The sequence below is a fragment of the Cherax quadricarinatus genome, chromosome 10 (assembly GCF_038502225.1).
Source record: "Cherax quadricarinatus isolate ZL_2023a chromosome 10, ASM3850222v1, whole genome shotgun sequence".
Taxonomy (NCBI): domain Eukaryota; kingdom Metazoa; phylum Arthropoda; class Malacostraca; order Decapoda; family Parastacidae; genus Cherax; species Cherax quadricarinatus.
The window spans coordinates 20,490,859-20,507,014 of record NC_091301.1 but is presented as its reverse complement, the minus strand read 5'-3'; the positions used below and the strand labels follow the sequence as shown (position 1 = coordinate 20,507,014).

Below are 16,156 nucleotides of genomic sequence, written 5' to 3'. Positions count from 1 at the left end.
CATGTTTCCATCATCATATATCAAGTGAGCAATAGAGCTAGGCCTAAAAAAATTCATACACAGTACATGCATTACTTACCTTAAATGAAGAATGGGAATAATTGAAAACCACTGCATTGGCGAAGCGCTGTACAGCGAAGTGCTGAAAAGCGGGGCCTCCCTGTATTTGCTTTTCCTAATTTGCATAGACGCCACGGTTGGATCATGGAAGAAAAATTTCTCCTTTCCAGTTTTAAGAGTACAGTCCATCAACCGGTTGTTTGAAGTCTCTTTATATATCACTCTTCATTCATCAGCAACATTCAACTCCCATGGACCACTTCATTCATCAGCAACATTCAACTCCCATGGCCCACTTCATTCATCAGAAGCATTCAATTCCCATGGACCACTTCATTCCACTCAATTACGTCTAATGCACACATATTTGTAAATCATATATTATGCGAAGCCTAAACTCGCAGCAATGGTTTCAAGTTGGAAAAATTCAGATTCAGGAAGGATATAGGAAAGCACTGGTTTGGTAACAGAGTCGTGGATGAGTGGAACAAACTCCCGAGTGTGGGTGGGTGTGAGTTAGACCAGACTAACTTGTGCTGCTGGGTCTGGTGCCGTGCTCCATCCTTGAGTGGAGGTGACCAGACTGGGTGGGTCATTGGGCTAATCCGGGGGGGTCATTGGGCTAATCCGGGGGGGTCACTGGGCTAATCCGGGGGGGGACAAGGACCTGCTCTGCATGGGTCAGTAGGCCTGTTGCAGTGTTCCTTCTTTCTTATGTTCTTATGCTCTTATATTGTTAAACCCAAGTAGACGAAGATTACGATCGCAAGATAGAGACACTAATTCTCCTCACAAATATACCAAATTTCATCATTTATAGCTTTTATTCGTTTCTGAGCTGAGCTTTACACCTGGCTCCCTTTTGTCCATATGTAAAGATGGACAAGGGAGCGCGAACCGCAGTCTGTAAATTGAGAGTCCGACGCTCAACCATCTCCACCACCAGGCTTAGAATTATTATGACTATAATCATTGAAAGCGCTAAACCGACATGGGTTATACAGCGCAGTAGGGTAGAAAATAGTGCTGTGGTTATAAACAGCTAGGTGGAAAGGGAATCAGACGTGAGGGGAGAAAAGGGGTGGAAGTAGGTAAGGAGGTGGGAGTTTCAGAGGGTAAAACAGCAAACGAATTAGAGATGGAGGTGATACCGGAAGACACAACACCGGAGGAGCTGGTAGGCGGGGGACCGCCATGGTTGGAGGTATCCTCGCTACTCGCGAATAAGGGATATGAGGAAGATTCCCCTGAAGGCGGAGCCGAGAGATAGCCATTGCACAAGTAAGGCCTTCTCTTTCCTTAAGACAACGGATTTCTCATTCATTACAATAGACCTGACAACGGCGGGAAAAAGGAGGTTGAGGTTCAATGCAATTGAGACAAGTGGGAGAAAGATTGCAAGATGTATTGGTATAATCTACGGCACCGCAGACCGGGCACTCTGCAGATCTGCAGTATTTAGCGGGGTGTTCAAAACGCCAACAATTTCGACACTGCTGGGGGTAGGGACCACTTTACGAACCTCTAAGCGATGGCCTGCAATACAAACGGAGGACGGGAGTTCACGGCAGTCGAAGGTTAAGCGGGCGATGTTACTAGGAAAGCGCCTCCGCCTGTGAGCGGGCAGGACATATGTATCCACTCTGAGAATATGAAGATCATGAAGGACTAATTGCTCCCAAATATCATCCTCGCAAGACAGAAAATCACTTTGTACATTGGTACGCGGTAAAACCACTGTACCACTGCAAGAATTGATTAGCATGCTTATGAACTATGTTTTGAATGTTATCAATGGAAGTAATATGGGAAAGATCATGAGCTTGTTCTGCACTCTGAACTATAATGATGCAGGCATCACTACGAAGAGCGAGAAAAAGATATATTTTGGCCAACGTGACGTAAAAGAGCTTTACCAGATGTCATTTGTAAGGAAAAGAATTTAGTTCACTGCATACTTGTAAACATAGTGCGTAAAGGAAATGGGTGTCGCGTAGGTCGTTTTCGGGTGAAATGAGCAGACATCGAAGAACTGTCGTCACCAAATGATCTGGAACGTTTAGGTGTAGTACTATGGGACGCCCGACCCAAGGAAGGTGGGTGATTTGAAAGCCATCGTACCAATTCGGGGAAGCCGGACGCAGAGTTAAATGCGTGCAAGAGGCAGAGGCAGATGACGGAGTGTCACCAGCAGAAGGTGCAGGGGTATGGGAAGAGTCTAGAGACTGGTCCAATAACAAAGCCCGGTCAGAACAGGATGCAGGAACAGAAAGTGCCCTGGGAGGAGGAGGGTTATCACAGAACAAAGACTCCATGATAGTGGGACGTCTTTCTTATTATTTTAAAGAAAAAAAAGAAAGGAAAAAAAAGGGGGGACAGCGGAGGGACAGTCACTAGAAGGCATGAAAGGGCCTCAAGTTCCCCCTCTCATCCGAGAGGACCTCGAGCCCGCAAGTACTGCAGATGCAGCGTGGAACCTGTGCCATACCCTACCCTTCATGCCAGTAAACCAGCGCTCCGGGATAGCAACTTCACATCTACCGAACCAGCTCGGCAGACAAAAAGAGAGGGCGGTCAGAAATCCGCCACAAAGCATACCACAGCAAGTCAGGAAATCGGTTCCTGACTTGCGCTTCCAATTGACCCTACAAATGTTTGATAATATTTGGGTCTGGCGTTTGTTGGGGCCAATCCAAATGTTCTACTTCACTTTCATGTCCTTCATGACTATTTTGAATAGCTCTAGCGGAGTGAATTGGTGTATTATCGTCTTGGAAGATAGCGCCGCCAATAGGAAATAGTGTTTGTAACATGGGATGAACTTGCGTTAGCCCTACCATGCAGTACTAACACCGGGCCAAGAGATTTCCACAATATCGTTGCCCAAGTCATCGCGGATTCGCCTCCATACTTCATGATTATAAGTTTCTTTAGTCTGTCTCCAGACATAAACTCGTCCAGAAGTTGGGAAAAGCGCAAAGGAAGATATGTCGAAATACATAACGTTTTTCCATTGGTCCAATTTCCAATTCTTTTGGTCATTATACCATTCTCTGCGCTTTGCAGTATTTCCTTTTGAAAGGAAAGGTATTAGTTGAAACCTTGTTTGCAAGATGCTGATTTAGCTCTGTAGTCACTTTTGCATCTATAGTCTTATGACATTTTGACGCAATACACTTTAATATTCGACGGTCCCGGTCACCCAGCTTCTTTTTGCCTCCATTATTGTTTTTGTTGGAGCTTGTCTTATGATCATTTTGGAATGCAGACATGACCATAGAGACAATTACTCTTGAAACATGGAGCATTTCAGCAGTTTTGGTGACCGATGCTCCAGGACTCCGCGCTCCAACAATGTGTCCTCTCTGGAAGTCTGTGACGTCTTTCGTTCTTGTTTTTGCTTCGTTCTGAAATGTATGAATAGGTGTGTTTGAAAAGAACCACAAAAAAAGGAACCTGTAACACATTTAAATTGGTTATTCAGGCATTCGACGGTTCGTCAGGTCGACAGTTCGACAACTCAACAGCAGGTGTTCATATTATTTTGAGTGTGTGTGTGTGTGCTTACTCACCTAATTGTGGTTGCAGGAGTTGATTCATAGCTCCTGGCTCCTGTGCGTCTAAATAGTAGGGTCAACAGCAAACTTAGTTCTCTTAGGCATCTCGTATACCTTGTATACCTAGAGACAAGTATCAAAGCAGTAATGGTATATACACAAATAACACGCACATAAAAGAGAGAAGTTTACGACGACGTTTCGGTCCGACTTGGACCATTTACAAAGTCACACTAACCAGAAGTGGAGCAGGACGGCTATATATAGGCAGGATGAGGTGGTGGTGGTGGTGGTGGTAGTAGTAGTAGTAGTAGTAGTAGTAGTAGTAGTAGTAGTAGAACTAGGTGCCCACAGAGGGAGAGCAAGCGCACAGAGGTGGGTGAAAGGGAAAGTGGGCACCTAGCTCCCTAGCAGTGCTCCCCTTCCTTCGTATTTGACTGGCTCCTCCTCCTTATTCCACACTACTACCACTACTACTACCTCTACTACTACTACTACTACTACTACTACTACTAATACTACTACCACCACCACCTCTTCCTGCCTATATATAGCCGTCCTGCTCCACTTCTGGTAAGTGTGACTTTGTAAATGGTCCAAGTCGGACCGAAACGTCGTCGTAAGCTTCTCCCTTTTATGTGCGGGTTATTTGTGTACCGTTCCAGTCACGGTATTGCGCCTTTTTTGTTATTCAGTAATGGTATTTAATATCAATAAGTTGATGAATATGACGCATGTGCAACACCTGGGTACCTATTCTGAAGACGTATCTCCAACCATTGACTTTATCATTAAAGTCTCTGGTTGGTGAAGCTAATGACAGTTGCACCAAACAATCATGTAACAAGTGTTTATCAAACTAGCTTCTCCCGTGGGACGACCTCGTCCTGAACCATACTGCGTAAAATGGTATTTTTTTTTCTTGTTTGTTATCGGACTGTATTCCATACTGTACTGTGTAAATTAACTACATGAAATGACTGTAAAATATGAAGTGACTAATATTTCTTTTTGGTGATGTAACAGTGCCCAGTTGGGGGTCTATCAAAAACCCGGAGTGACCTCCGTAATCCTGTTTTTTTGCGCTACCGCGATAAATTAGCAGTTCGGGTGGAACACCTAAAAACTTTTAATCGGTCTGTCCTCCACGCAAAGAATAAGTAACACCTGGCAGTCAGCAGCGGAGTCGCCAGTAGGTATATAACCTCCACTGACGCTGACTGAACCGCACTTCTACTGCAGTTCGAAAATGGTTAACATGATTTTCTGTTTGACGATAATTGTGTTATCGTTGGGGTCTGCGTCAGGTGAGTAATTTCAGTTTAGCAGCAAAAAGTGTACATGACCTCAATGAACAACATGTCATGAGTGCATGTGAACATGAGACGTTGTGATCCACATAGCTCTCCTTTGCCCCAGCAGACGCCTCCCTCATCTTCGACGCAGCTGACGTGCAGGTGACACCAGGAGAATCGCTAACTCTCTCTTGTGGAGTCAAGCAAGAATTTATTCTTTGTTTCTGGGACCACGAAGACGGGAGGAGTTTCCAGGTACCTTAAATATTTGCTGCATCGATTAAATAATATAAATACAATGTAATGTTAATATCAGTTTATAGTATGTTATTAAAAATCACAGAGTTCATAGCTGTGTGGATGAGCATTCAGATATTAAGATAATACTGACGTTATCTTTGGACTCCACTGATTAGTTAAAACAACGACTTGAATATGTTGATGTAATGTATTTATTTTCTTTTAATACTTTTACAAGAGAAAAAGTCTAGAGCCAGCTCTCTAGCAGTGTTAGTTATCATCAGCGTTGACAAGTGGTTGTAAGCCTCTTTAGTCGAGAAATTAGCTTCTTTACTCCCAATAATTCCATCCCAATCCCATACATTTTTATCCTCCCCGTTATTCAGATAGCTTTCCTTCTATACCTCCTGACTACAGGACAGCACTGAATCTCCCATATTCTGGGTACATAATCTTGTCTGTCATCGCCATAACTGCCGCAAAATTATGGATATCCTCAATGTATCCATTTTTTAAACACTCATGATTCATGTATTGTTTGCAGTAAAGGCACAGATTGTTATCAAGCTTGTTACAATATCTGACCTTAATGTATATAATTTTTCTCAGCTGTCCAGCTATAATGGTGAAGTGTTGCAGGGATCAATCCAAATGCTGACACATTAAATAATATCTTATGATATTTTGTGCTTGTAACTGTACAATTTGCCTTTGAGTATGCAACTTTGTTTACAAATAATAATAATATTTTTTGTTTTTGTTGTTGCTATAATTACTTTTTCGCTTAATATGTTCATGGAGAAGCTCTAAACCTGTAATGCTAATACAGTGCCTCTCGAATGGGAGATGAAAGAGTTTGAGTAGCTCCAATTCTTTGAATCAACAACACATCAAGAATGTTCAGACACACTCCCCATGAAAAGATATTCGCTTCAATGCAAATACATATATGTAACAGTGTAGCCGTTCTATCTTGTATTGACTTCTGACGTTTTATTTTACAAATTGTGTCGACCACACTACTTGTCCCCACACAACCTACTATCAGCTGTATTGTCTCATAATTTGAGACAAATAATGTAATTCAATTTTGTCTATTATTTGTGAGTAAATATATGACATTTAGAGAAATTACTAATAAATTATTATTATTATTATTATTATTATTATTATTATTATTATTATTATTATTATTATTATTATTGTTGTTGTTGTTGTTATTGATGGCGCTTTCCTTAATTTTGAATAATGTTAAAGTAGATCCATCTATGCTGGAAGGTAATCTTTGAATCTATAGTAGAATATACTTGATAATATTCTCATCGCCCTACTGAAGTTTCTCATCTCTGGCTAATAAATTTCGTACCTCGTGAATGTAACTTAACCTCTGTGATAGAATATGACAGGAAAATCATCCTGCGTGATGTGTGTACTAAGTAAACGGTTCTTGTTCTAACCTTATATCAGGTTAGGTGCATAATGATGGTTGTATCTAAATTAGTTAAAAGAAATATGTATTGAGAGGTTGTGAGGAATTTTGCGACTATAAACAGACGGTACATTATCTCGTAAATAATGATAGAGGGTGTATGTCCTTCCCACAATTACTTACAGGTTATAGAGTTTCTCATTAGTTTAGTTGAAGATTACACTACACTGTTGATGTAAATTGATACCTTCACAACAATCTTGACAGGTCAAGGATGTCCACAGTGGCTTTCACCCAGGGATGAGAGCACCGGAGGATCTCACAGACAATCAGTGCGGCATCTTCATCAACTCTGTCAGCGTTGAAGACTCCGGAAAGTGGACATGTAGAGTGTTCCTCACTAGTGGTGGAGAATTACGTAACACCAAATTAGTCGAAGGTGAGTACAAGTAGGTTTACAGATAGAGTGAGATCCGTGTATTTTATCAAGTGCCTCAGTTAATTTGTCACAGAGAGAAAGCTTATTGATAGTTTGCCATTTTTTGGTGGTTACGTAATTATTAATTAATGATTCTCGCCAAATATGTGATGAAAACGGAAAATATGTGAAATAACTCGTATAACTCTGATAACGCTCAGAGTGCTTTGAAGTTCATGCATCCCTAGCACTTATTTTATTATACTCAAGGGGAAGCGCTAAACCCATAACGGTCATACAGTATATGTTCTAACATATATTTCACGTTTTTACTTTAACATGATGATGCATCACCAGCATGTCACGATCCCTTCATAGTTGTGGGCAGCGAGTGCTTGTACTTCCACGAAGGTTACACGAACTGGTGAGTTAATGTGGAGCATCTTTACTTTACATCAGGCAGCTCTCCAGGCAGCAAGACGAGACTTGACTTTGAACCCTCACTGCCACCACATCAGTGTCATTATACTCTTTTATACATCAACGCCTCTGCATTATTAGACATTATAGTGTTACACTGGTGCAGTCACAGTAGCACCTCGCAATACAATCACAATAACGTAGAAGATGCAACACCTCTTATGTAGAAAACCTTATAGTGGGGCACCATCATAATATTCATCACTCAGTGTTTCTCTCGCACGTCATGTGATTTTTGCTCACCATGAGGCGGGCAAAAACGACATGGGTTCGAGTCCTCGGCTAGTCGCAGTATTTTTATTGATTCAATACCACTCGCTCGTGCTTACAATAATACATACACTGCTATTGGAGGCTAGTTCACCAAACGGGGAGGAAAATGAAATTACCTCAGAGGCACCCACACCACCGTATGTCCTCGGATCACCGTAAAATACCTAGCTCTGCTGGGTGCATGATTCTTCCATGATTGAGTGGTCCAGTGTGTTAGAGCGTCATGTGATTTTCCCTCACTATGAGGTGGGCCATGGTGAGGGAAAACGCGTGACGCTATAGACCACTAGACCACACAATCCTTATCAATGGTGCATCCAGCGAAGCTAGATGTTTTACCCACCATCGAAGGACATACGATGGTGTGGATGCTTGTTGAGCTAGTACACAAACAGGGAGTAGAATGAAATTAGCTCAGAGGCGTCCACACCACCGTATGTCCTTCGATGGTGGTTACAACATCTAGCTTCGTTGGATGTACCATTGTTAACGATTGTGTAGTCTAGTGGTCCAAAGCGTCATGCATTTTCTCTCACAATTAGTCGGGCCAAAACAGCATGAGTTCGACTTCTTGGTTAGTGCAGTGTTGTATTGATCAATATATATATATATATATATATATATATATATATATATATATATATATATATATATATATATATATATATATATATATATATATATATATATTACTGGAACCACGAACGAGTGGTATTGATCAATAACATCACTGCGCTATCCATGGATTCGAACCTATGTTGTACTGGCCTGCCTCATGGTAAGCGAGAACCACAACATGGGTTCGAATCCTTGGCTAGCGCAGTGTTGTTATATATATATATATATATATATATATATATATATATATATATATATATATATATATATATATATATATATATATATATATAATGTGTGTGTGTGTGATAACCAGTTACATATGATATGAATCGCTCACACACACTTAAACGAAGGTAGCTGGATAAAATCATATTAATATTACAGAAACAATGGTGTGCTTGTACTTCTAAAAATCTATGGTTACTTTTGCACTTCTTATCCAAAAGCACAATACTCATTTATAAGAATGGGCCAATAGATGCTGCAGTGGTTTTATCAAAGCGTATCACAAAAAAACAGCAATTACCTAATATTTTGCTAAAATTGATTCTCAGCCAAATAACAAAGAAAAGCTCCAAATAATCTCATGAGACATACCAAGTAGATTTCTTTGTTTCAGGAAAAGTTATTATTGCTACGCTGACGGTTTAAAGCAAATAACGTATACCAGTACGCAATTGGCTCTGCACCGTGCATTAAAGTTTGCTGGAGAGAATCCACTCAGTTTACTATAGAAAAGAAGGCGTGAAACTTCATTAAAGCTACGGTTCATTTCTGTGACAAACTTTTTTCCGTATATACTATGAGCTATAGTTTAACAAACAAAACTTAACGTTTTATAGATAAAAGAACTTGAGCTCGAAACATTTTGTGCATCATACTTAATAAGAGAGGAGAACAATGTTTTGCTGAAAAGATTCATTTTGCATATGCACCATAATCATTTTTCTGATTTCACTGTCTTCAGGACTACTGCCAGAGACTACTGCAGGAGCCTCAGCAACTCACAGTACACCTCAGATCTGGCAACAGTGGACAGCTGTGAGCAACTTGGTGATATCTACCAACACGTTCTTATTGAGTGTAAGAATATTCTGTCTGCTGTATTACCTATATTTCTCAACTGATAAAAATGTTTGCTTTTAAAATCACTCATATCTCTGATAAGGGTGGCTAATACTCATTAGCTGTAGCAATTTTATACGCTGGTATAGATGAAATAACTTAAATTCTGTCCAAGTATGTTTGAGTGACTCGAACAAATTCGGAAAACCACTCACCATTTTTTAACATCAATCGTTTCAGAATATGGTATTCCGTTTCTGATCCCACAGCCTGTGAATAAGAATAGCAAGTCTTGTTGAGCGTTATTATACCTACTTTTAAAGCTGTGCATGGAATCTGTGTCTAACTTTTCGTTCTGCAGTTCAATCTACTTCATGACTACCTTGAAGCAGATGCTCGTGCTAACGTAAAATTGCTTCCTCGTTTACCTGTCTCTTGCCTCTCAAACAGGCTGTCTTTATCTACCCTATCTGTTTATCTGATTATTCTGTGCACTTAAGACTAGCATTGAAGCAAGCCTCTGCACATTTTAAGTTGGGTATGACATATGTCATATACAGAGCCGACAGGACTTGTCGTTGGAAACTGATCTTAAATATAGCACATATGTTATTCTGTTGATGTGATTCTCAGGTGATATGCTTGGTATTATGCTCATCTTGAGATCCTTCTCCTTGAATGAGGTTTACAGCCTTTGTCTCCCAATACTTTGCTCTTTCAAATTTTCATTATCTTGCACTCTCTTTGACTGAACTCCAATAACGACTTGTCAGATCAATCTTATAGAACAGCCAGGTCCATTCTTAGCTTTCTATTTTGTTCTGCATTTACTCTCTTTAAAGTCACACCTGACTCTCGCTCTTCAAGCATTTCATTTACATACACCAGTATGAGTACCGGTCCTGGTACCGAACTTTGAGGAAACCCAAAGCCACATATACACACTTCTGCTTCTTCTTCCCAGGCAATCCAGATTAAGTTTTAATCGTGCTTTCTCCTGCAGGATCCTGTTTTGAGCCGATTCTTCCTTGAAGATCACTTTGACTGGTCGTTTTTTTCCACTTGCATACCCCTCTTTACTCAGATAATTTGCCAATTGGGTCATATCGTCCTCTCCTATTGATTTCATGATACTTTCAATCACTTTTTTCTCCCTGTCTTCTTGCTTCATAAGTTTCCCCCTTCAACTTCCTCAGGCCCTTAAACAAAGACCGACCTCTCCCTTTCATTATCCCACTGCATTTCCCCTTGCATCCCCTGAGTCGATTTAGTTGCCCCCATTGCAACATTTCATCCCTCAATCTCTTCTCTGTCTGATGTCCCTGTGCTCAGTGGTCTGCCATTTTCCCTTCTCAGCTTTTCCTGGGCACTGCTGTGGTCTATTAGGGCCTCTGCATACAGCTTAGCTTTTTCATTTCCTTCAGTCCCCTCGTCTGTTATTGGTGTGCTCTTCGTCTTTTTCCCGGACTCCAAGGTGGTCTGATAGTGCCTTTGCATAAAGATTAACTCCTTTGTTCTCTACAGTCCCCTCATTTGTGACCGATGTGGCAGTTCCCAGTGTCATGCCTGTATTGCTCTTTAGATCTTTGAGATCTTTGAGCTGTTTCATCTTTTTTAGTTCCTCTTCTAAGCTTTGTATCTTAGCTTCTGTTGCCGTGGCTTGTAGCTCCACATTTCCTGCTCTCTGCAGCTATCCTCTCCACCATTTTCCTGCTATGCTCTTCTAGCTTCCTTCCCCACTCTTCCTTCCTTTTCAATCTTCCTCCCAATCTTCCCTTCCAGGCTCATCAAGCAGTCTCCTGGTTCTCCATCATGCTCTTTGGCAACCCATTTTTTTTGTGTAGGCGTGTGGAGGTGTTTGTTGGAGGAAGGGAGAAAGGGAGAGGAATAGTAGGAGACAGTGAGAGGGGGAGACAGTGGCAGAGGGAAGAGAGATGGGGAAGGATATGGGAGTAAAGGGAGAGAGGGGGAAAGGAAGAGAGGGAAAGGCAAGGGGGGAGAGAGGAAGTGGTGTGCGTGTGTGTGCATGTTTATGTGTGTGTGTGCATGTTTATGTGTGTGTGTGTATGTGTGTGTGTGTGTGTGTGTACTCACCTATTTGTAGTCACCTATTTGCAGTTTCAAGGGTCGAGTCTTAGCTCCTGGCCCCGCCTCTTCACTGGTTGCTACTGGGTCCTCTCTCTCCCTGCTCTATGAGCTTTATCAAACCTCGTCTTAAAACTATCTATCGTTCCCGCCTCCACTACGTCACTTTCTAGGCTATTCCACTGCCTGACAACTCTATGACTAAAGAAATACTTCCTAACATCCCTTTGACTCATCTGACTCTTCAGCTTCCAAGTGTGACCTCTTGTTTCTGTGTACTCTCCCTGGAACATCCTGTCTTTGTCCACCTTGTCTATTCCACGCAGTATTTTATAAGTCGTTATCATGTCTCCCCTGACCTCCCTGTCCTCCAATGTCGTCAGGCCGATTTCCCTTAACCTTTCTTCATAGGACATTCCCCTTAGCTCTGGAACTAACCTTGTCGCAAACCTTTGCACTTTCTCTAATTTCTTGAAGTGCTTGATCAAGTGCGGGTTCCAAACAGGTGCTGCATACTCCAGTATGGGCCTGATGTACACGGTGTACAGTGTCTTGAACGATTCCTTACTAAGGTATCGGAACGCTGTGTGTGTGTGTGTGTGTACTCACCTAATTGTACTCACCTAATTGTGGTTGCAGGGGTCGATACTCAGCTCCTGGCCCCGCCTCTTCACTGGTCGCTACTAGGTCCTCTCCCTCTCTGCTTCCTGAGCTTTGTCATACCTCTTCTTAAAACTATGTATGGTTCCTGCCTCCACTACTTCACTTGCTAGGCTATTCCACTTCCTGACGACCCTATGACTGAAGAAATACTTCCTAACGTCCCTGTGACTCGTCTGAGTCTTCAGCTTCCGATTGTGACCCCTTGTTTCTGTGTCCCCTCTCTGGAACATCCTGTGTGTGTGTGTGTGTGTGGCGGAGGGAGGGAGAGGGAGAAGGGAGGTAGTGAGGGGAACAGGGAGGGAGAGTGAGAGGGGAAGGTGAGACAGTGGCAAAGGGGGAGAGAGATGGAGAGGGAAAAATAGGGTCCATGTGTGTATGGGAATGTGTGAGTGTGTTAGTTACCATTTTGTCCTAGGCACATGTCGATTAGACACTAGGCCTGTTGTACGTGTGTGTGAGTATCTGTGTGTGTCTGCGTGTGTGTGTGTATGTGTGTGTGTGTGTGTGTGTGTGTGTGTGTGTGTGTGTGTGTCAGTTACCATTCTGTCCTAAGCACATGTCGATTAGACACTAGGCCTGACCCTCCCAGCCTCTCTCTTGAGTTACATTCACTTGTTAGACGAAGAATGAGGGGAGACCTGATGGAAGTGTATAAGTGGAAGACAGGTATTAATAAAGGGGATATTAACAAGGTCTTGAGGATGTCTCTCCAAGAGAGAACCCGGAGTAATGGATTTAAATTAGATAAGTTTAGATTTAGAAAGGACATAGGAAAGTATTGGTTTGGAAATAGGGTAGTTGATGAGTGGAACAGTCTACCTAGCATTGAAAACTGGGTTTGGCAAATGTTTTGTTAGTGGGATGAATTGTAAAGGACCTGCAAAGTATGGGTCAACAGGCCTCCTGCAGTGTTCCTCCTTTCTTATGTTCTTATGTTACCATTCTGTCATAGGCACATGTCGATTAGACACAAGGCCTGACCTGTGGTGTGTGTGTGTGTGTGTGTGTGTGTGTGTGTACTCACCTATTTGTACTCACCTATTTGTGGTTGCAGGGGTCGATTCACAGCTCCTGGCCCCGCCTCTTCGCTGATTGCTACTAGGTCCTCTCTCTCCCTGCCCCATGAGCTCTATCATACCTCGCCTTGAAACTATGTATGGTTCCCGCCTCCACTACGTCACTTTCTAGGCTATTCCACGGCCTGACTACTCTATGACTGAAGAAATACTTCCTAACATCCCTTTGATTCATCTGAGTCTTCAACTTCCAATTGTGACCTCTTGTGTCTGTGTCCCCTCTCTGGAACATCCCGTCTTTGTCCACCTTGTCTATTCCGCGCAGTATTTTATATGTCGTTATCATGTCTCCCCTGACCCTCCTGTCCTCCAGTGTCGTCAGGCCGATTTCCCTCAACTTTTCTTCGTAGGACAATCCCCGTAGCTGTGTGTGTGTGTGTGTGTGTGTGTGTGTGTGTGTGTGTGTGTGTGTGTGTGGAAGTGTGTTAGGGTGTATGAGTGTACATGTGGGATTTGCCTGTTACACATAGTCTACTAGTGGCTCTGTCTAATAGACACCTGTCTGCCAGCCCTGGTTCTGTTTTAAATTACCAATTACTATTCGGTATTGACTACTTATTAGCCTATTCTTTTTGATGCTAGGAGAGTGGGAGTGCTCAAAGTCAGCTTGGTGGTTGCCAGGAAACCCACAACTGACTCCCCACATCCCTACACAGGCGAAATACTTGCGATGCAGCCTGTAGATTGTCCAACTAGTTGTTATGGCCTGGCGTATTTCCACCTCTGTTTCTTCTCTATATATATAGTACATTCCTATTTTATGTCTTCTTTCACTTGTCACACATTGATTTCAGTTTATTAACTTTCTTGGGTGACATGTGGCACGACGTCTGCACCACACTAGGTCTGCCCTCTCTGACTTGCCCCACCAAATATTACTTTCAAGTTCACTTATAAAATTGTGGCTCTCCCCACACGTATGTGGCTCAGGGAAACTTGTAAATCACTTCGAAGGTGGTTCATTACCTTGACACACTTAAATGACCCCATCAGTAACCTTGGGTAGCCCACAAAACGCATAAATTCACATAGAACTAAGATTGTGACTCGCCCACGCGGTGTCACTGCTGTGTGTGTGCGTATGTGCGTGCGTATGTGTATGTGTGTATACGTGTGTATGTGTACTCACCTAGTTGTGGTTGCAGGGGTCGAGTCACAGCTCCTGGCACCGCCACATCACTGGTCGCTACTAGGTCACTCTTCCTGCTCTATGAGTTTTATCATTCCTCTTCTTAAAGCTGTGTATGGATCCTGCCTCCAGTGTGTGTGTGTATGTGTGTGGGGGAGACAGTTTTGTTTAGGGATTTCGTACAAATTAAAATTAGTCTAACTTGATTCAATAACTGATTAAAAAAGATGTATATTGACTCTGAAGACTTATTAATTTTAATTTTACTCGACAGATAAACCAGTGTGGCACTGGATAGGTGGTTATGATAAAAATGAGGAGGGCAGCTGGCACTGGGTGACCGGAGGCACTGTGCCTAGAAGTGCCCCCTTCTGGTATCCTGATCGCCCCATAATTGATACTTCAGTGAACTGCTTGTGCATGCAAAACTCAACAGGGTATTTTTATGATTATGGATGTCAACACAATGGTCCCTTCATCTGCGAGGAATTTCCCTTCACTGTATGATATAAATAATGGAGACATTGTAAGTTTCCAGTAACACTACAACAGAATATAAAAACATAAATATGTTATGGTGTATACTGCAATTCAAAAAAAATTTTTATCAAAATAATTATATACTGTGTATAAACCTTTATTATACATTTTCATTAACCTACACCTCCTCAACATAATTCACCGCATCAAGAATTAAATAATACACCAACGTTGCCCATTTTTTATAATATTGCAATAAGCGTGACTACACTCTAATATATATATATATATATATATATATATATATATATATATATATATATATATATAGATAGATATATATATATATATATATATATATATATATATATATATATATATATATATATATATATATATATGTGTGTGTGTGTGTGTGTGTGTGTGTGTGTGTGTGTGTGTGTGTGTGTTTGTGTGTGTGCGCGCGTGTGTGTTTCAACTCCATGGGGAAGGGAAAAAGAATCTTTCCACCGTAAGCCATGCGTGTCGTAAGAAGCGAATGAAATGCCGGAAGCAAAGGGCTAGTAACCCCTTCTGAATAAATTACTAAATGTACAAAGAAGATGAACTTTTATGTTCATTTTCGGGTCACCTCCTCGGTGTTATAAAAAAAAACAAAAAAACTTTTTCAACTCATCGATTTTTTCATACTAAAGTTGACTTGTTGTTGACTTGTTTTACCAGATGAACGCAGGTATCAATGGTATAAACCTTGGTAATAAATACCGACACGTTTGTTTAGAAAGACACGTAAGCAAACACTATAACATATTTATTAGAAGTGATCAAGGTCCCAGGACCGAAACGTTTTCTAATAAATATGTTATAGTGTTTGCTTACGTGTCTTTCTAAACCAGCAGGTATCAATGTCCACTGTTGACCCAATTTTAAAGGGCAGTCGTTGCACTTCACAGCTTCCATAATCCTTCCAATCTTCAGCAACACTTGATACCATGGATCACTCAGTCTAATCAAGCAAATTCCACTGAAAGTGATGTGTGCTCCTCAGCATAACATTCAGTGCAGAGAACAAGAAATACTGGATATGTATAGTGAACCAAGTTAAGTGCTGCATTATCTATGGGCAGAGTTTAGGTTATGACAGTATTCTGCTTAGGTTCGGTTTGTTTGAGCGATAAATTTCATATATCGTCTGCGAATTAGGAATAATTCCCTGATCTCAAGTTTGGCTTCATGAAGCTTCATGGAAGAGCAAAGTATTGGTCAGGAGACCTGTGCCTTTGTT

The 16,156-nt window shown here is 41.6% G+C and overlaps 1 protein-coding gene across 1 annotated transcript; it reads left to right on the top strand.

Moving 5' to 3' along the window:
- Positions 1 to 4,768: 4,768 nt before the first annotated feature.
- Positions 4,769 to 15,031, top strand: LOC128687990 (lithostathine-1-alpha). Its single transcript, XM_053775635.2, has 6 exons — positions 4,769 to 4,924; positions 5,040 to 5,167; positions 6,849 to 7,020; positions 7,357 to 7,423; positions 9,341 to 9,456; positions 14,666 to 15,031. Exons 1-6 carry the CDS (start codon positions 4,867 to 4,869, stop codon positions 14,896 to 14,898), a joined length of 774 nt encoding a protein of 257 aa, XP_053631610.1. The 5' UTR covers positions 4,769 to 4,866; the 3' UTR covers positions 14,899 to 15,031.
- Positions 15,032 to 16,156: the final 1,125 nt, after the last annotated feature.